We start from the raw sequence: 23,569 nt of genomic DNA, 5'->3' as shown, positions 1-23,569 counted from the left end.
CCCCGTGTGTTTAAATATACATTGATAAAGACTATATACTTGTTTATATTTGGGGTAGCCATTCAAATATTTTTACCGGCTATAACCACGGTTATAAGTAGGCCAATTTTAAATTGTATAGTCTGTTTCCTAAATGTATGTACATGTATACATATGATGATGTCATGTAGTTCCTTTCATTGATAGTGATTTTTAAAGGTCATACGTTCTCACATATTCTGAAAAGCAGACTTATTTATAATAAATTGGATTATATAAAACTACGTAAACAACAGCATAAGACTAGTTATGAATGTTAAAGTAATATGTAGATAGTCAATAGATATCAGTTATTTCTCCATAGTAAACAACATACCATGTCTGTTTGTAATGTTTAAATATCTTCTAGCGACTTTGCGTGCCATTACGTCTGTACTGTCTGAAATCTTCTATGACACCACTCACATTGTCATAGATGTCGAATTTAATGCGTTCACCCGCGACAGTTTGCCCGTACACCGCCCCATTGAAATACCAGGCACTTTCGATGTCTGGATGAAGGTGGAGCCTGTTGATGAGCCCTTGATTGGGCTTGGTGACATCATCGACAAGTTTGTATCCGCCATTCTTCATTGGTGCCCGTTTCCTCATTATGGCAGATTTTACTGAGTTATTTCTCAGTTTGATGAGCACTGGGCGGGTCTGTCCCTTCTTTGTTGGGATACGATGCATGGCTACTGTATCGATTGGCTGCAAGTCAACCTCGGTATGAGTTTTCAGGATCCCGATTACCGTTTTGGCCAGTGATTCATCATTTTCATCCCTGTTCTCTGGTATATTTAATATTTTTATGTTATTCTTTCTGGAATATTGTTCATTATAGTTAGCCTTTTTACTTGCCATTCTGCTGATTTCGTCTGTCTTGTCTATTTGTTCCTGAAGTGACTTCAGATTTGTTTTGTTATTGTTTTCCAATTTTTGCAATGTATCTTTCAGACTTTTATTCTCAAAGTCTAATGACTCTATTGTTGCTTGCATTTCTTTGTATTTTTCATTAACTAGTTGATCGATCTTTTTGTTCATATTTTGTTCAATTTTATGCATTACGCTAGTGACTGTGTTGGTGATAAGTTGTTCAACTTCATCTTTACGAAGCATACTCTTGAGATCTTCCCTCAAGCATGATATGCCATCAGTCATTGCTTGAAGTTGCATATGTATGGAATTGAGTTCATCCATGCTTGAATTGCTATTGTCACTAGTATCTGGCCTATATTTCTTGACAGCCGGTTTTGTTTGAGGTTTTTCTCCTGTGAAGTTAAGCTTAAGCTGTTTTTTTGTTGTATTATTGCTCATTGTGCTTATGAACAATTACAGTTATCTTCTCCAGTGTTTTTCAGACGACACATCTAATAGTAAATACTCAGAGCTGACACAGTTATAATCCTTATAATCCTTATAATGCCAATTGAGAGTCCATGCACAGGGGTTTTCTCAAATGCATGTGTTTTACAAGTCAAACACCTATCACACACAAATATGCAAAATCCTTTGTTGAATTCTTTGTTATAAACATTTCCAAATTGCTTTTTATCACATTACAATTCCTGGATGTCACTTTGTCATAACATTGAAAGCACAATTATGAACATGTTGTACTATAAATTCTCACTTTTTCATCACTATAAACATGTATTTTAATGTAAATTTTGGAGAGCAAAATTATCTACACATCCCTCCAGCCTTTACCAAACACAATTATGTATTTTTGTACTATAAATTCTCACTTTTTCATCACTATAAACATGTATTTTAATGTAAATTTTGGAGAGCAAAATTATCTACACATCCCTCCAGCCTTTACCAAACACAATTATGTATTTTTGTTTAACCTTAAATTTCATAAAAAATGTACATTAAAATGTAAGATCAATTACTTGTTCTTTGGGACACACTCTTTGAACATTGTTCTTTGTGACATACTTTTTTAACATTGTTCTTTAAGGACTCTCAAAGATGCCCAATTAGAGACTGGAAAGCCAGGCAGAGATGAGCAGGGCGGGGGCAGAATGCTTCAGAAAAGTGGCCCGGCTTGCAGACTTACATATAGCCAAATTAGAAAAACATTAAAAACATTATTCTTGTTAATGTTATTTTACTGTTAACTATTTTTCTATGATCCATTGATTTGTTAAAAACATCAACAGTTAATACAATATTATTTATTTTACTTCATATGTTCATGTATTTTCACAATGTTAATTGCAATAAATAATTCATTTTCCTTTACAAAGTTGTAACTGTTTAGAAACAATTCAAAGCTTGTAGTGCACATAAATTGCACTATTTCTTTATAAAATTAACTAACGCAGAGGAAATAATGGCATTTACATGTAATCAAGAATAGCAAATGCATGTGATATTTTAAAAATTGAACTTATAATAACAAAAAAAAACATAATTGAAACACTTTAACATCATACAAAATACTGATCAATCAATCTATTTCTAACACCACGTCCGTCCATTGGTCCGTCAAAGTTCTGTACGTCCGGTTGTTCGTCAAGGTCGTCTTGAATATCCGGGTTCGGTTCCCCCCACATCCGTCTCATGTTGTGAAGTACAGCGCACGCCAACACTATACTCGTTACCTTTGCAGGCTTCATTATAATCTGAAAAATGCCATAATGTATTTGTAATTAATAATCAAATACTAATAATAACAGGCAAATTCGTTGAAATCATATCCCCTGTCAATTTAAAAAGTGTGACAGACGGATGAACAACGCCAAAACAATCTCATTCAGACAAAAAGGACGGATGGACAACGCCAAAACAGATAAAATTATGACAGAAGGAAGGACAGACAAGTCAGCGACTACAATGCTCTCCCTTGTTGGAGCACACAATCTGTATCCTGTAATTTCTAAGTACAAAGATGTAAACATAATTCTAGAAAAATGCTGGTCACTTTAGAAGTTTAGCGTACAACATTACATGAAGCATTTGTGTAACCTTGACCCTTGATGTGAATGGTATGATCTTACATGAAGTATATTTTGTGAGATGGACCATAACCCTAGACATGAACCTTGACCTTACCCCGAGCCATGAATCTGACACACAGCAAGGAAGAAGAGGGGGAAGAATGATGGAAGGTGATTATAGAATCCATTGATGCATAGAACAATAATGGCTAAATAATACAGTATCACGGCTCTGGCTCATGTGTTAATGGAGATAAAACTCTAAGCTGCTATTAAAAAGCATTTTTTCATGATACAAAGAGCTTTAACTCCGTTATAACAGATGGTGTACAATGCCATTAGGCGTGCCCTATCCATATATACTCATACCAAGTTTCAATGAAATCCCCCAAAGCTCTTCCAAGATATGGCTCCGGCAATAATGTGCCCAGCGGAAGGAGGAACGGACGGACAACACCAAAACAATATCCATTCGCCTATGGCGGACTATAATAAATAGTTTTAAAATAAAATTCTTACTGCATTATTCACATAATATATTAGTAATACTTTTCATATTGGCAATCTTGGCAGTAAAGACTTGTGCATGCATTCATGAAAATTAAATTGAGAATATTAGTATAAACAAGGATGTTAAATATAATTTGAGGTACCAATTATTTAATATCAACCTTCATTAACGTTGCTGTTGAATCTTCCTGGATAAAATATTAATGAATCTTGATTTTTACTGCTTTTGTATTGAAAACATATGCTATTCATTCAATAATTAAATTTATTATGATTTAATCAAATATTTAATTTAACTCCACATGCAGTATATGAAAGGTTCGCTTCCAAAGCCCAAAACATCTCTCAATATTTTTTCTCGTGCTCGTGTGTGCCTGGTTATACCGCACCTCGGCTTCATTTCCTGTGATAATGTTGACAATAATGATTATTATATCATGCTCATAATAATTACTCTTTTTTAATTTAACCTTATTTTTTTAACAGCATATTAGTTTTTATGTAGTTTTGATTTTATTTAGCAATTTATTATCTAATAATTATTACAGATTATATCTTAATGAGTATTTAATAAATAAATCATATTATCGATATGATAAAAATCATTTTTACCTATATTATTTTGCAAATTATACCAAAAATAGAAAGGATTTTTTTTTTAATAAACTGGTTTTAACAAATTATGATTTTTAAAATCACAACTGATCTTACTTGGATGGGTGTCATTAGGAATGGTCGACACGGATATCCGCTGTCGCCTAACAACCAACCACGTCCAGGATCTGCGAGTAACATCTGTATATATATATATATATATATATATATATATATATATATATATATATATATATATATATATATATATATATATATATATATATAGCAAATCACAAATATCAAAACAAATACCTATTTATCAAATAATTGAAATAATTTTTTTTGATTATAAATTATATAATAAAATAGTATTACTATAAGATATGATGTATTTCAGGATTAAGTACATCACAGTCTATCTTTACTTTATTATAACAGACAGTCTATGAAAGTCACAACATCAAAATACCACTGAAGCTCTTGGAAAATAACAAAGAGAATGTTCAATATTATAATAGGTAATACAATTTTTATAAATGTACCTTGATGATTTGCTTCTAAATGTCTGGCAATGTTTGACATTCTGAACACGTGGGCATCGTGGCAGCTTCCTGGACAGCAGGCATTCATGCTTGTAAAATTCCCTATAGAGAATGGATTTAAAATATGCGCTAGACATTTTTTTTGGTGTATCATAATTAATTTACATAGGAATCTCAGGGTTGTTATTTTGTATAATTATGCTCAAAATTTAATGTGAATTTTAATTTTAGCTGAAGTCGTTATAAGTAGATTAAATATAACAATGTCCTTTGATTTATTCTGTTAACAGATAACAAAATTAGCAATATTTTAATAATTAATAATGATAACATGTAAAATTTATTTGATTTGCAATTTGTAAATATGTAACTAAAGATTTTTTAACAATCAAATCCATTGTTAAATTTAATGGATGTCCTTACTATTACTGCATCAGTTCTGATTTACAATAGATGAACTATTTTTAGAGATTTATCTTGAGTTAAATAAGACAAAAATAATGTTGTTTTAAATGTGAAGCAGCTTTGCAGTAGTCTTAACTGTTAGAATTCTTTTAAAAAAACAAATAATTAATTTGATATTTCCATCAACATAAAAATACAGAATTAATTATTTGTGTTCTAAAAACATACACAACTCAATGATTATAGTGCTTTACATGCACTTGTATGCGACCAATAATAATCTTATGTAATATTCTCATTAACAAATTAGATAAAACTAATAAGATGTATAATGTGCTAGGAATTTTCAAAGATAAGTGAAAAGATCATAGTGAAAGGTATGATTTAAGAAATTCTGTGTTTGTGAGGAAACAAGGAATAATACTAAATAACACATTTTGTTCAAAGAATATGTGGTAGATGTTTATTTCAATCCAATATGCCACATGAAGCACACGAGGAAAACATATTTTAACAAGAAATAAACACAAATAAAACAAAACAAAAATGTAAAACTACACACGTACGCTCGTTCAAGCGCACAGAAACAAACACTCATACAAACAAGAACACACTCACAAGTAAACAAATCATACTTCAACGTAAATGAACTAAACTTTTTTACATCATGAAAAAGCGGAGAAGCTCATTATGCGTGAGAAATAATAATAATCGAAACATTCTATACACAATAATTATTATCGAATAGTTACTTAAATAAAAATAATCAGAAGTGATCAGCATATAATTACCGATCACTAAGCTCTATCAAACGAAATATAGAACTTATTCGGTAATCATAACAAATATGATGTCAGCAAATTACATAGCATCAGAAACATAAAACATAACTAACGATACACATAGTATAAACACATGAACAAATAATAAATATCTCTGTACGATGTTTCTCTGTAAATGAACATAAACAGAAACGATCAGCATATCGTTACAAATTAGTAAGGCCTATCGCAACGAAATATAGGACTTATTTGGTATTATTAGAACAAAGATGATGTTAGTAAATTACATAGAAACAGAGATATAAAACATAACGATACACATAGTATAAACATATAACCAAATCATAATTTACTCTAAATACAGTTAAACGTAAGAATCCAAAATATTATGAACATCTGCAAAACATACTTCAATTAGTTTTTTTCATATGAATTTCTTAACTATTTAAGTACGTAAGGGGTATTACTATTACACTATGAAGAAAGAGGCTAACTAAGTTGAGTTTATTGCCTATTCTCAATTCTAAATTATTAGATTATTTTTTTATGAAAATAAGAGACCTTAAACATAATCTTTTTGCCTTAAGAAACGGAAAAGTGCTAAAGTGACACATTCATTTAAACGTTTAATGTAAACAATATTAAATGAAATCTTTATTTTTTGGAAGTAATACATTTTAGTGAAATGTAAAATTCGATATTTGTGAAGGTGTTTAGTGATGAACAACATGTGGTTAAAACAGCTGTAGTCGTCTGTCGCGGGTATTGTCAATTTCAAAAACTTTAAACATTCTCAATATTGTATAATAAATTGAATAGTTAATGAATTATCCCTCTGACCAATTGTAAAGAAATCAACTGCATAATTGATTTATTCTCATTTTATTTATCCATTGTTAAATTTAATGGATGTCCTTACTATTACTGCATCAGTTCTGATTTACAATAGATGAACTATTTTTAGAGATTTATCTTGAGTTAAATAAGACAAAAATAATGTTGTTTTAAATGTGAAGCAGATTTGCAGTAGTCTTAACTGTTAGAATTCTTTTAAAAAAACAAATAATTAATTTGATATTTCCATCAACATAAAAATACAGAATTAATTATTTGTGTTCTAAAAACATACACAACTCAATGATTATAGTGCTTTACATGCACTTGTATGCGACCAATAATAATCTTATGTAATATTCTCATTAACAAATTAGATAAAACTAATAAGATGTATAATGTGCTAGGAATTTTCAAAGATAACACTTATAAAATATGTAATTTTCTTATCTTGGGAAATTTTATTTTTATGTCTTGTTCAAAGACACAAAAAGTTATTACAATGTTCAATGAAGATTTTTGACCAAATTTAAATATCATATTTTGCATACATCATAAATGAATTATAATTCAATTCTTAAAAAGAATTTGTCTTAGTTAATACACATTTGCAATATAAACATATTGTAATATCAACCTCCACTGAAAATAAACAATCAAACTATCAAACTAAACCTAAGCTTTCAATATTTAAACATTTTACATATGGGTAAGTAAAAGCTTTTTCAGTAGGTGCCCATAGGGAACCTCAATTTCCAAAATTACAATGTACACGAGCTGTGTAGTACATATTTTTGTATATGCATTCAGAGAAAACTGAGTGGATTTAGCCAGTTTTCACACGTTAAGTCGCAGATACAGTCGCATTTTTAAAGGAAAGGAAACGGAGTTAAATAAACGTGGATGTGCATATGGACAGCAGTCATTTAAAGTGAATACTATGATTTCTTATTGACAAATGATGCGATCATTTCGTTTTATGATGTATTGTTTAATATATTAAGACGAAATTCTTGCATTGTGAACATCATTGAAATAATGAAATATGAACTACGTGTTTTGGATAAGATTCCATGGATTTAAAAATTAATGCAGTTTTTCCTGGAGATCAATAATACAAATAGGCTTACCGTCGCTATCACAAGTTGCCTGTTCGTTGATCGAGTGATAGTGTGTCCTGTTGACGTACGCTGCTTCGTCGGGCTTCCCGCGTGATAGAAGACGGATGTGGGTTCCGTCTATACAACCAATGACGCAAGGGAATCCCCGAACCCGGAAGAAGACATTAGTCGCTCGGCGTCGGTCTTCGTCGCTGGTTGGACATTAACGGCCCTTCAGTCCGAAAATAACGTCAACGACAGCGGTAATAACCTGAGAAACACTAGCTATGTCAACGCCAAAGGTGTCGCCGATAACCTGTAGAAAATTCCCAGTAGCCAAGAATCAAAGAGTTATAAGTAACTGCTGCCGTGTTGACAGAGATCTGTTTCGTCGCGTCTGTCGTCGTAAAATAGGGTCCAAGAGGTCGACAAGTCTGTCAATGCTCTGGGCAGAAAACCTATACCTTAGGCGCAGTTCGTCGTCATCAAGTCCATTCGTTTGTAAGTCAATGCTTCGAAATCGTCGCTGTCGTCTGCGTCTAATATAAAGAACGACCGCCATGTTGGTCAGTAGTCCGTGTGGTAACCAGCATGTAACCCAGCTCGTAGAGGTGGGTAAGAAATCACCGCGGTAATAGGGCGGTTAATGTCAACGTCGTTTTTTATACAAAGCGCCGAGACGTGGTAACCACAGCGGTAACCGCGATCTTGCGGTTACCTTGTGGTTAAATTATTTATAAAATTGGCTGCTGAGGGTTTCGATATAAATTTAAAAACATTTAGCTGGTCAAAGGGAAGCAAACCAAACAGTTAACCTCATGCATTATTTCCTAACATTTTAGTTATCTAACCCTTTACGTACACGAACATCTAGTCACCATTGATTGACGTATATTTATTTTAAGGAAATAATACAATTTCTCAAGTAAATAACAAATGGTTATTGATAACTATTAAATTGCATACTATTGTGACATGTATGTACTATTTTGTACTTTTCGAAGTCGTTTTAAATAATGCGTTTTCTGCATTTAATTTTTCATAGACGACTCGCCGTACCTACTCTGTCACTGTGTATATTTGTAATTTTCTATCGCTTTCTAAAGATATATATTCTTGTTCGTGTGCATATTGATTCAATATTTGTTTCAGAAAAAAATCCTCTCCATAACATCGGAGGATGGTCAAATAACAATAAAATATATAAACATTTCATCTGCGTTCATTAGATGTAATCCTCGCTGAACACGTACCCTAGTCCAAATAATTAGACGTAAGCTACCCCGCTTACGTCTAAACGGCTACCGTCGTTTTCCTATAGCAAATTGATTTCAGCTTTTTTTCAGTTTTTCTTGCTAAATCTTTGCTAATACATACAATGATCATTAGTTAGATCAAAATGAGAACGATTACCTCTTAAATGTGTGAAATTGTCGAAGAACAACAGTTTTGTAGATTTTGAAAATAAACATAAACAACACATGAAGTGTATTTGTCGGTTATAGAATTACTTTGAATTACTTTGAACGAAATTAATTATTCATAGGTTACACATGACCAATTGTTGTTATACAACAGACCAAAGCATATTTAAGCTTTCTGTACACTTTTAATAAATGAAACCTTTATGTGTGTGTTAAAACCAGCAGTTGTATACATTAGTAATTATTTGAACAACATAGTGAAAGGTATGATTTAAGAAATTCTGTGTTTGTGAGGAAACAAGGAATAATACTAAATAACACATTTTGTTCAAAGAATATGTGGTAGATGTTTATTTCAATCCAATATGCCACATGAAGCACACGAGGAAAACATATTTTAACAAGAAATAAACACAAATAAAACAAAACAAAAATGTAAAACTACACACGTACGCCCGTTCAAGCGCACAGAAACAAACACTCATACAAACAAGAACACACTCACAAGTAAACAAATCATACTTCAACGTAAATGAACTAAACTTTTTTACATCATGAAAAAGCGGAGAAGCTCATTATGCGTGAGAAATAATAATAATCGAAACATTCTATACACAATAATTATTATCGAATAGTTACTTAAATAAAAATAATCAGAAGTGATCAGCATATAATTACCGATCACTAAGCTCTATCAAACGAAATATAGAACTTATTCGGTAATCATAACAAATATGATGTCAGCAAATTACATAGCATCAGAAACATAAAACATAACTAACGATACACATAGTATAAACACATGAACAAATAATAAATATCTCTGTACGATGTTTCTCTGTAAATGAACATAAACAGAAACGATCAGCATATCGTTACAAATTAGTAAGGCCTATCGCAACGAAATATAGGACTTATTTGGTATTATTAGAACAAAGATGATGTTAGTAAATTACATAGAAACAGAGATATAAAACATAACGATACACATAGTATAAACATATAACCAAATCATAATTTACTCTAAATACAGTTAAACGTAAGAATCCAAAATATTATGAACATCTGCAAAACATACTTCAATTAGTTTTTTTCATATGAATTTCTTAACTATTTAAGTACGTAAGGGGTATTACTATTACACTATGAAGAAAGAGGCTAACTAAGTTGAGTTTATTGCCTATTCTCAATTCTAAATTATTAGATTATTTTTTTATGAAAATAAGAGACCTTAAACATAATCTTTTTGCCTTAAGAAACGGAAAAGTGCTAAAGTGACACATTCATTTAAACGTTTAATGTAAACAATATTAAATGAAATCTTTATTTTTTGGAAGTAATACATTTTAGTGAAATGTAAAATTCGATATTTGTGAAGGTGTTTAGTGATGAACAACATGTGGTTAAAACAGCTGTAGCCGTCTGTCGCGGGTATTGTCAATTTCAAAAACTTTAAACATTCTCAATATTGTATAATAAATTGAATAGTTAATGAATTATCCCTCTGACCAATTGTAAAGAAATCAACTGCATAATTGATTTATTCTCATTTTATTTATAAACGTATACACTTTATAAGTATTTATTTATTTGTCCGTTGCACTCAAATCCCTAAATATGTATTAAAAGCATTACAACTTTATATTATACAGTCATTTTAATCAGCAATACAATGTACAAAAAACCGAAATGTTTAAGTTTAATATTGATTGAACAGATAAAGCACAAGATCTGTGACCAAACAATTAAAAAAAAACACGTACACACACAGCCACAATTAGACACATACACGCACACACACAGAGTCACACACACGCATGCACCCACGCAGTCGCACACACGCGCGCACAGATAAAAAGTCACACGCACACACACGCACGCACGTATGTATATACACGCTTTAACAAAACACGAATGGCTTTAAAAAAAAGTGTAAAACCCCAGAAGCACCGATACGTCACAAAGTCACACCATAACCATTTATAAAGGCCATATTCCGCAGAAGACAAATACAAACATTTTACATGACTGCATTACAAAAACTTTGTACGCTATTCCACTTAAAATGTGTCTTATTTATGAATTGTATTTTATGTATGCTGGCATGTAGGGAGACTACAAACAGTGAACACAAAACAAATCTCCCATTAACGGAAATTGTTCGCATGAAACTTTAAGTATGTAGAAAAGATTCAATTATTGAAATCCAAGCACTTATACCATTATCTGACAAATATGAGCCTCGCTCTGTGAAAAGGGTGTTTAATGCATGTGCGTAAAGTGTCGTCCCAGATTAGCCTGTGCAGTCCGCACAGGCTTATCAGAGACGACATTTTTCACCTAAACTGGAGTTTTGCTCAGATGAGACTTTCTTTCTGCGAACAATGTCATACAAGTGGAAAGTGTCATCCCTGATTAGCCTCTGCGGACTGCACAGACTAATATGGTACGACACTTTACGCACTTGCATTAATGCCCCTTTTCACAGAGCGAGGTTCATATATATAAATTGGAAATATTGAATCAACTGATTCAAAGATGCAATCAGAACTAGCTACGAACACACTTATTTTCAAGCATGTTTATTCACAATTGTTTTTTTTTTACTTACTGTCTATCACTACTTTCTTAAGCCTATCGAGGCGCAGCGACAATTGCTTGATTTTTGCTGCAAATCCACCTGGTTGCTTTGGGTTTATGTTATAAACATAACCAGGGAATGCGTTATGGTAACGCGCAGGTACATTCGTGAACAGTTGTTCATCGTGCAATAACTCAATGATCCTACTCACGTTTGTGTCTCGGTTACAGTCCCTGTACCGATGTCGATATATTTCGTGCTGGATAACATTGGAATCGAACACCGAATCTAATGCTCCACCCAATGGACCGATAATCTGACTGCATCTTTGAATCGTTAGGTCCGTGTAACGACCCTTCGCTGCATCGAGCAAATCTTTGAACAGTCTGTTCAAGATCTCGTTCATAAAATCCATAGGGAGATTTCGACCTACACCACCAGCATAATTCACAGTTCTGTTGTGAATGAGGTCATGTCGCAGTTTTTCTGGTAGCCATCCATTGACAGCCGCTAGAGGTCGATGGGCTAGAATGACGTATTTTGGATGTCTGTGCCAAAAGAAGTGCACCAGATCAAACTTCCAAAAAGTCAGCATTGCTTGTCCGTCTGCTTCTCTGACAGCATCTCTGCGACACAACAAATTAAGGCCGCACCAAAGTATAGATTTGGTGTAGTTCTGCTTGAAGTCGACATTTGGACGGACGTCTTGACGTTTCTTTTCTACTTTTCCCTTTTTGCCCATCATACTCCGACAGTCATCCGTACAGAACCAGCGGCCTTTTGGTGGATTTTTTGGATAAATTCCAAAGCAACGAATATGGTACCATTCTACCTTTTTGCACATTGTCTCTGCTGCGCAGCCAATAATTGGTTCATGTGTCCCAAGGTCTATGCGACAATCGCAGTCCTGGTATGGTACAATTTGTCTGTTTTTGCATTCAGAGGAACAGTACCACGGTGATGGTATGTTGTCTGGGTCGACCCCTATACACGCATAATGAAAAAGATCACCCCCTGCACACTGGCTGCGACATTCGCAACCGATCATTTCTTCATCATTTTCCTCGCCACAACAAACGACATTCTCTTCTGTGACATCTTCGCGCGTCAGTTTAGAAACGTCAAGTGTCTGCCAAACTTCGTTGCTGTGATGTTATCAAAGTACTCTTGTTTGTCAAGGTTATTTGCCGTCTCTATACCATCAGGCGCAGTTTGCGGTAGATCAGAAGGACTGTTCATTTTCAATTGCTCCATTAAAAGCAAGCAAACAAATCCTTCCACAATGGTCGCCATGAGTTCCCATGCATGCGAAAAGCATTTCGAAATATCGCTGCGAACCTGTCGAAAATTAAATAGGTTTTTAAGTTGGCAAATTGTCCCCCTGTCGGCTGCACTAGACTGCTTGAAAAATCCATCGTAGAAGTCTTGCAACAGTAGCATTTCTTTATGAAATTCTTGTGCAGCAGGCCCAAGGCCTTCAAGTCTTTCAGATGGGTCCAGTCCATTTGCTCTGGCCTTGTGGGCATCGTTTCCACGCTCGCAACTGAGGCCGTCGCCGTAAACTATGGATGTAAATAGTTAATTTCTAACAACCGGAACATACTTCTGCAGCTTTTCATAAATCCCAATTGCACCCTGTGTTGAAGATGGATCCTCGTTAAAGACACCCAAGTTGATAATAAGGCTTTTTCTCGTAGACTGTAGTGTGTTATCGTGAACAATGTGGGGAGTCGCCTCGAAATTTTCTTTAAACCATTGTAAATGACGCGTGACTATTCTGCCGACAATGACACGCATGCGATACTCTTGACGTTCAACATCTTCTTTGTTTGATAAAAAGTGTTCTACCGGTATTGCTTGTGCTTCTATCACAGACGGGTCGTCGTAGAGCTTGGCAGTTGGAGATCCGACTCTGTTAATTGCCATATAACCTAGAGCCATATTTACATACTTGTTTTTGACTTTTTCGGTTGGACGTCTTGTTATCACCTTTTTCCCAACATTTTCCCTAACACATTGTGAAGCCAGGAGCCATGCACGTGTCTAAATCTTTCCCATCCTCACCACCGGATTTTTCTTCAGCTTCTTTTTCCCCAATGCTATCATCAATCTCAACATCCTCCCCTATTCCAACGCCCGATTCTTCGGTTGTGTGAACTTCGACGTCATCTTTACCAACATCAGCAATGTCATCTCCCTCATCCTCCTCCTCCTCTTCATCCTGTTCTTCCTCGTTATCATCACTTTCAACATCATCTCTTTCATCATCATCTTCTACCTCATCATCATCGTCCACCTCATCATCATCCATTTCAACATCCATAGGGCGATCTGTAGTCTGATATTCTAAACTCAAGTCGTGCGCTGTGTTTTCTGAGTACAAAATAGTGTTATCACACTCCATTTCAGACTGAATGCAGCTTTCTTCCTCACCTATCAAGGGGTGTTCGGACAGAGCAAATGACAAGTCTGGGTCGGCACATTCAGCGTCACCTACTTGCAACTGATTGTTTAAACAGAACTCTGTATTCTCCGTTAGTTTCAACGCTGACAAATCAAAGTCGCGCCTGATTCGATCAATGGCATTAAGTGTGGCATCGTAACCGGCACACAACCCAAGCCTACTGAGCTGTTTGATCGTCTCTCTTTTTTAGCGTCCTCTCCACAGCTGCACTGATAATAATGTATGTAGGAAGTTACATGTCTTAGGCGCTTTGACATGGAGAACATACGATAGCACTGTACCAATCCGAGGTTTCAAATTAACTGAGCCTCTTGTGAGATTGTCCTTGTTTTTTTTTTGTTGTCACGGAACCTACTACAACGTTGTATAACAGTGGTGCCTTTTCCGATACATTTTGGAGAGTGTTGTCCCATGTGAATTCACTAATGGTTGAAATGTTCACTGGCTGACACAGAGGTAACTCATTCTTTTGTTCTAGAAGACGCCGAACCTCGGATCGAACTATTTGTGAAGCAACCGTGTGGAAATGTCTTCGAGATGCGGTCGAGGCATTATAAAGGCCAAAGATGGCACGCCTGTATTGACGTGCTCTGATTGCTGTTATGATCGTGTCCCATTTCGATGGAAGCTTCAGTGACCGCGCAACATTCTTTTTCTGAAAATAATAATAAACAATCGTATTAACAGTAATGAATATAATATTTCCTCACATTGTAGGAAAACGTATGTAATATTGTAGGAAGTTGCAAAACATTATCAGTGGTCATCATATTAGTAAAACCTAAAGAAAAAAAGTTGTTTTCATTAGCCGACCGACCCTAATTGTTCTCGCCGACACTGCATTTGTGTGTCTATTAGTATTACAAAACGAGTTCACAGCTAACAATCTTTGTTTTCGGTCTTGTTTGTTAACATAAAACAAGGTTCTCAAAAATATGTCTTTTCAAACTTATTAATAAATATATATATGAATAAAATAATGCTGCATGTCAATAAGGATAATTTTTGGTCAATAAATGATTTTCATTGAAAACAAACTTAAATATTTTAGAATAATAGAAGAAAAAAGTTGCAACGACCTACCAACCCTTATTTTGGAGCGATTTAGTAGACGGACAGAAAAACGTGTGTGTAAAGAAAATGCAGGCCGGCGAAAATAGACAGACAGACGGACAGACGGACAAACACTCTTGTCATCTGCTATTCTACAGCCAATGATAATTCTACATCGGGGCTTTGAAAACACAAATCTTCGCTTATAATGTTATCCTTTACGCGAAGGTAATTTGCATAACGTAATATTCACTAATCACTATATACACTTATACACTTAAATTAATATTTAAGGGGAAAAAATACATGACATTGGCGCGCTAATTCCTGTTACATTTCTTCAATGCAACGGAAATCTATGAAGGAGCCGTCTACGCAGCGTGTCATTAAATCAACAGTGGTTTAATGGCTATTAAGTGGATGTCCCGTGAAGCGCAATTGATAATAGCGGGTTGTACCTACTCCTATAAATATAAGGTCGATAGACATCGTAATCTGTATATTACGTCTAATTATTTGGACTCGGTTGTACCATGCTTTGGGCGGTCAACAGAGAAAATCTACCGTATTTTTGTTGATTTATTCATAATTGTACTGATTAACGAATTCAATGAATTGTAAAATTGTTAAAGTTGCGCGCAGCCTGAATGAAAATGTAGAAAATATGTAACACATGATTATTGTTTAAATAACAAAATACTGCCAGAAATGAAGATAAAATGTCTCGAAAGATGAAAAAGATATTATGATCGGAGAGTTGTCAATGAAAAATACACAAGGCTTATCATTTTGCGGCCCCAATACCGGAATGCTTCCGACGCGACTGATTATTTCAAGTTGACAATCGTATAAGGAGTATGAAACCCCGACTCTATGCGTACTGCTTAAATTTGACCCTGCATACTATCTTAATTGGTGGTGTCAGTTGTTGTCTTATATAACAAATAATTTAAGTGATGATTGAAAAACTCTGCGTGCGTACAAAATAAAGGCACGTGCCCCCACCGGCACCCCAGATGACACCAAAGCTTAATTTATAAATATATGTTAAAATAAGGACGGAAAAAAGTAATTTGCCCACAGAAGCCTGTTATTTCAGGCTACTGCGAGACAAACAGCTACGACACAGAAAGACACGCGTTGTTAATGCTAATCTGCGGACACAATACATGCGCCGATGTGATACTCTCAGCAGGGGAACTAGGGATACGTTGCCACAGCTGCCCGTTAACAGATCCTTATCGCCGCGTTAATATCATCTTAAACGGGTGGGCTATCAGCAGGGCACAATTCTACAGCTTTACCACACGATCATTATTTTTGGACATTCATAACACTGCAATAGCAACAACATATACGTGACACGAGCGGAAATAAAACTTATTGTAGCTGTAGTTTTAATTGTATTTGCATTTGTAAGTTAAAAGACGGTAGGCTTTATGGGACCGCCCCTTAAGAATGTCACGCTAGTTTAGACAATTGTTAACCCCCCTCCCTCCCCCCTGTCACAACATATTTAAAATATAATATAATATAAAATACACTTCCCTATTACACTGTATTAAAAAAACACTTAAAAGATCAATCACATTATTTGAATGACTTGTAGTTTAAAAATAGTAGAAAAGTAAATTATGAACAGTTGTTACTAAGGGTTTCACGTTTAAACGGTCGCGTTTCGTGTTATGCTCACAAACGTTTACAAAACAGTACACGTTTAAACGACAGGCAATATCAACATAATCCATTTTAGTTCATGAGGTTACGACGTTGCAAAGCTTATAAACAGCTGCTGAAAAAGACTAGTTTTTGTATCACTTGCGCCAGATGGCCCTTATTCACAATACCGTAAGCATAACAATACACCCTATACAGACTAGTTGTCTTTAATATTTAATGCGCGTCGGCACGGAGTGTTCGAGAAATTTTCCAGCCATTTGTTGCATGAGCATGCCCCGAATCGTCTTGAATATTCGGCGCGCGTCGGCACGAAGTGCACGAGAAAAATTTCCGCCGTTTCCGAGCGTGACGTACTTTATTAACGGCCCAAATTGACTGTAGAAATTTAAGAAAGTAGGCTCTGTCTGGTCATCTTAATAGACCACATTCGATTATGAATTGTTTTAAAACTGTACTCACCTTCACAGGAGTGCTTGTGTATCTCGGCCTTTTAAATGATGTACCAGGTGACTGTACAATATCACAAGCGGCTCTTTTCGAAGACACGTACGATTCTTGTTCGGTAGCTTCAAAGAAGTCTTTTACATACTGTTTGTATTTGAATGAATTTCCAAGCCCTTTCCAACATTCATGACAGAGAAATTTGCCACTTCTTTTCTTCGAGTCAGGCGTGACGCTCGAACCAGTCACCTATTCCAAGTGTTCGCGAGCAGTGATATTGCTGCTTGAACCTAATTTGTTTTCAAGCGAGTAACGATAATATCCCGATCCACCAGGTTTTTTCTTAAACGAAGAAGCGCAATTAGCACATGTCTCCATTTCTGCATGACGCTTAACCACAATGCAATTTAGAAAAACAACATTTCTTTTAAGAATCACTAACCCTGCGTTCCATATAGTCAGTTAGTCTGTCCCGTAATCGTTCATGGTTCATAGATGACACATAGTTGTTAACAATGTTCATTACTCTTAAATTACCGGTATGTAGCCTATCATTCGATATCTCGTCATGCGCGAATTGCCAAGATGACGAGTTTTGCATTAACTCCCATTTTCTCGTGCCGCGCATGGGACAAGTCGGTCCCTCTCCATTTATGTTAATTTCTCTGCATAATACAGGATAAAATATTCAACAACACCATGTATCAGTTTCTAGTCCAATTTAATGTCTAACATACTTAATATTTTCGGTTATACAAATACAGTCTGATAGCTACATGATCGTATCTTTCTCGATCCGTACACCTCCAAGTCTAAACGCTAACTGTCTTGTTTCCCTCTAACATCCTGCCCGTGAAACTCAGTTATGAATCCCATTGGTCAGTGTTCTATGTGTGTTTGTTTCTAATTGGCTGAATTACAATCTGGAGAAGTCACTATTCAAGTATGCACACGTTAATGAGCGTTGTGGTACAAATAATAAATAATGCAAATACAGCCTAAGGCTTGTGTCAACAGCATTGTAACCCCTTTGTTGTTAAACACACACCAGATCCAAATATTTAATCTTTTGTCAATATTTCGTACATAAAGAAAACCCAAATATTTCACCCAATTTCTCATCATTATTTGACACAACTTATCCTCTCAATTTGATTTTTATGTATTTTAGGATACAGAAAATCTTTAAGAATGTAAGTATGGAAATAACCGAAAACATATTAATACATACGATGTAGAAAATCAAACACGCAAACATGAAAACATAAGTGACTAAAACATATATATGATGAAAATCTGCATATTATTAATGAAATTTTTATCGAATGTTTCTGCTGAAATAATAAAACGTCGGAATATTTAAATAGTCAATGTCAATCACAATGACGTGGAATGCGTCACTGATTTGGGAAATCCGATACGAATAGTGTCCATTTTTGACATCTTTGCTGGAGGCGATGTGGCGTCTAGGTGAAGAGATGAGACGTCCGGTATGTGACATCTGGTTGTAGATGGTAACATGCAGTCGATTGAAGACGTCGGCTTCCGAATGAAGACGAGTATGGTCGGTCGGAGAAGCTGTTGGTCCTCGGCTGTTGCACGATTTAGAATACTTCAAACGTTTATTATAAAGAGTTCTGCAGAATGACTGCGCTCATGACTGTAGTATTATACTAATTGTTTATGTACACGTAATTAAGGTAACACACATATATATATATATATATATATATATATATATATATATATATATATATATATAAGTTCATAGACGATAAAATGTTCACCTAATATATGTACAACGTACGCGCGATTTTCATCATCAAGTCCTTTCATATCATATCATCGTATCTTTAAAAATCATTTTCGACGACGCGTGAAATGTCCATTAACAGTCCACTCGTTGTATGGTACTGATGCTGGTTCACAATTTGGAGCAATGTCGAAAATGTTGATCCTAATTGAAGTCGTCTGTTAAGTCATCTGATTCTCGACGGATACATCGTCGTCGAAGATATCGGCATGTCGATGACATATTCTTCTTCTTTGTCGGGGTGTTAAGATCTGATCACGATCTCAAATGCGTTATGAACGCATGTTGCTGCAGGCAAACCACGACAACGATGTCAGGAGCGCTGCTTTTCTCCTTAACTTGTATCGCATTGGCAAATCTTATAGGGTCAATTACATGAAATGATAAACGGGCCTTTTATTTACATATTAATGGAATTTGCTATATAAGCACTCAGATTACTATTCACACCTATTATAAGATATACCCAAATAAAATTAATGTGCTAAAGGAACGCGATTCTCATGACACAAATTTATGATGTGTTATTTAAACTATACGCGTTTGTCTATTCAATGAAATGCATTGTGCTTTATTATGTTTTATTTACTTGAGAACAAAAATTTACAAACAAAATCCCTTGTCTTAATGTAGGTATTCTTATAAAGAGACGAAAAAGAATAAACTACATATTCGATCAGTATCAAATTTGTAATGAATCATAGCAATATAGTTGTATCTTTTACATTATACTAATGAAAGGGACACTGCTTTGTTTTTAAGGATATTTACAAACTGTATTAAAATGTTATTTATGCCTAAAATGTTGTTTACCTGAGCGCTGTAGGGCATAAGCTAGCGTTGGTTAATGTCGTTGTCAAGTGCGTTGTCATAAGCTTGTCAAGGTAAATAATACAAAATGAATATTTCCTGAGAGAAGGCGAGGCCCTGTCTGCCTATTTTGAGGGTTATTTATACCAATTTCGTTACGTACTCGCCAAATTCGTGACCCACGCCTGTCATCAAGTAATGGGCGTCAAACGTGTGTATCTTGGCGTTCATAGACAGATAATGTACTTACTAATTGTTTGTATGCATTTTGCGAGTCACGATTCTTATATTTTACGCATCGGAATGTCGCGTTTTTTTTTTCTCTTAATGTACCTATTAATTGTTTATGTGTATTTTGCGAGTCACGATTCTTATATTTTCTGTTTGTTACATATTACTGAAATATATCTATTATATCACCCGTTGACTTAAATATTACATTTTCATTTCATTCTAAACCCGTAAATCAATGCTAATGACGATACATTATCAAAATCGGACGATACCGTCCTCTATAATCCTGTTTTTACATATATACTACATATACATTCAAAACATATTTCTCTATACAAAATTTTTGGGGTCTTTAAGTCTCGACATCTATCTCGCTTTATTTTGTAGTCCATTCATTTACATGTGTTCAGTCATTGTCTGAAGGCACGTGAAAATTGCTTTCTTCATTGCGTTATTTGAACGTGAAGTCTTTTTTGTCAATTTTCGTTTTTTGTGTTTTAACGCTACCGCGTCAATTTGCATCTGATCGTCTGAAGAATCATTTTCAAACCTACGTACAGGTGAGTTTTGTGAATTACCGTTATTGTAATGCATCGTATCTGATTCACTGGAGCTTGACTGTATATCCGCGAATTGTTTGTTTCTCAAATGTTTTTGCAGTTCCGCAAGTGGAATATTTTCCTCGTCGTCCGTATTATCTCTAATCTGTCGGGTCTGTTGCGTAATTACAGGTAACCCATGTACTGAGTTATTTGAATCGCTATCAGAAGATAATGTGTTGTCCGCAAAGGCTAAATTTGCTTTTCTAATCGGGCGCGTTAACGGTTGATTTATCACTGGCCATTCATCGATATTTGCGTGTCTTATTTGATCAGCGTGAACTTTAATAGTTGAGTTGTCTAACTGATTTTTTATTACGTATGTTAACGGCGACTTTTGTTCGATTATACGATAATATGGCCTCCATTTACTGTCTAATTTATTCGTACGTTGAAAGTTTTTGTAGTAAACGGGGTCATTGATTTCGAATTTAATATCTTTCGTATTTTTATTCGCATAATCAGCTTGTCTACGTTTCGATTTTTGAATTTGGGCACATACCTTTTTAAATGATTTGTGTTGTTCTTCTAATATTATTTTATGATAATCTTCACCGTGATATTTGCGTCTAGGCTTTAACAAGTTGTCTATTGGAAGAATAGGGTCTCTATTAAAAAGTAAGAAGAACGGTGTGTGCTTCGAAGTCTCGAATGTAAAAAATCTCATTGCCGCTAAAGACATGTTTAAATGTACGTCCCATTGTTGTACATTTTCTTGAACCCGTTTTGATAGTATATTATTCATAGTCCCATGTGAACGCTCGTTCATACCATTAGACGCGGGATGATATATTGTCGTCTTTACGTGGTCAATGTTCATTGATTTTAATGTTTCAGTGAAAGCTGTGCTTGTGAATTCTTTACCGTTATCAGTTATAATTCTTATAGGACAACTATGACGGCAATACATCTCGTTCATTAACAGGTGTATTACGCTATCAGAAGATTTATCCGGCGACGGAAATGCCTCTATATGTCCTGAAAATTGATCCACGAAACATATTATATATCTATTTCCGGAAAGCGTTGTTGGGTATGGTCCGCATATATCTACGGAAACGACCGAGAAAGGGAATGGTGGTATTGCGGTTTCTGATGATACGGGAGCTTTAATTGCTTTCAAATTTCTAGTTTGACAGACAATGCATTTCGACACGTAATCATGCAATTCTTTGAACATTTTAGGCCAGTAATATTTCTCTTTTAGTGTCTGGAAAAGCCTTTGAGACCCAGGATGTCCGTTTTCATCATGGTATTGCTTGACAACTGAATCAGTCAGGTGTTTAGGTACAAACAGCCTGAGAGTAGGTTCCTAATCTACGTTTGATATGTAGTACAGTATGTCATCAACCGTTAAATATCTATCATCTTCACTCTTGTTCTGTTTCCCTAATCTTAATCTCGCTTTAATCTCAGATATATGGGGGTCTTTTTCTTGTTCTATTTGCATATTAAGCCCTGATTTATTATTGTTCGACGCTGTGTCGTCGACTGGGATTGGCTGCGGGGTAATAATATTATCAATTGACCTTTCGACAGCCGATTGATTGACAGGCTTATTAACCAATCAGATTACTGCATAGATTAGGCCCGTTTCTATCCGCCATTTTGTCCGTCAAACTCGCCGTTGTTCGTCACATAAGCTTATACGTAATGCTGTGTTTTAAACAAAGAAAATGGTTAAAAGGTGCTGTTATGGCACTTGTTATTCAGACACAATGTATCCAGAACGGTTAAAAGATGGAACTACGTTTTTTCCGTTCCATTAACCGGGTACTAATCTTAAAAAATGCAAACGTTGGATTCGTCTTTGTAGTCGTCTCAACGAACAGCTTAATCTCAACATATTAAGCTATCGCCCGAAAGCAAAACACCTCGACGTTTGTTCTAAGGTCGTCATAATAAGATACTACGCGAAAATAGAATATGCAAGTTTTGAACCGGACACGCTATAGAAAACGAGTATCACTTTTTACTTGTTTTTCCTCTATATAGAGAAATTAGAAAGGAACATTTAAAACCATATTTTCAAAGGTGGCTAACGTTAAATAAATTTGACATTCTAATGCAGTCGGCTAATAAAAAAAAATTCTAAACTTTGCTAACTAGATTATTAATGCTAATGAAATGCGTAATAATAAAGACAATCAGTTATAATTTTTAATAATATCACATAAAATAGAGCATTTTTATTTCTTTCGGTTTAAATCTTCCGAATTTAATGTAGCTAGTTGTATATCGTTAAAAGTTAAGAAACTATTTTAAAATGCGCATGTAATTATCAATTGTTGCCAATAAATGTCGTTTTACACCATATGTGGGCTTTCTACTAATCCGTTATCAAAACAGATGCCGCAAACTGTGAATGACCCTTGACACTTTGATAGCCAGTCTGATTAGCGAGTTTTTTTTGTACATGAAAATTCTTTCAACTTCTTTTATTTTAAACATTGCAAAAAATAGTTTAAGAGGAAATTAATAATATATTGTGTATGTTACTTTTTTGACGACATTGACTATGTTACACGATTATAACAATGCTCATGGGTCATTTTGACCAAACGCATTATAGATATGTGTTATATCGGATTTCAATATAACGTTCTTTGTCTTCTTATATAATAAATTTACTTACCTTTGCCACATTTGCAATATTGCCATCGGTTGCAAAATTAACGGCTTTTAATTAAAAACTGAAACATCTATTACTCAATGAAAAGTATTGTGACAAACG

At 34.7% G+C, this 23,569-nt stretch overlaps 1 protein-coding gene across 1 annotated transcript; it reads right to left on the bottom strand.

Moving 5' to 3' along the window:
* Positions 1-13,749: 13,749 nt before the first annotated feature.
* LOC127849937 (guanine nucleotide-binding protein-like 3 homolog) lies at positions 13,750-17,902 on the bottom strand. The gene is made up of 3 exons (XM_052382680.1): positions 17,822-17,902; positions 17,398-17,448; positions 13,750-14,370 (listed from the first exon to the last, which is right to left on the bottom strand). Exons 1-3 carry the CDS (start codon positions 17,900-17,902, stop codon positions 13,750-13,752), a joined length of 753 nt encoding a protein of 250 aa, XP_052238640.1.
* Positions 17,903-23,569: the final 5,667 nt, after the last annotated feature.

This window comes from Dreissena polymorpha, chromosome 11, assembly GCF_020536995.1.
Source record: "Dreissena polymorpha isolate Duluth1 chromosome 11, UMN_Dpol_1.0, whole genome shotgun sequence".
Lineage (NCBI taxonomy): Eukaryota > Metazoa > Mollusca > Bivalvia > Myida > Dreissenidae > Dreissena > Dreissena polymorpha.
This window is presented reverse-complemented; position numbering and strand designations above follow the sequence as displayed.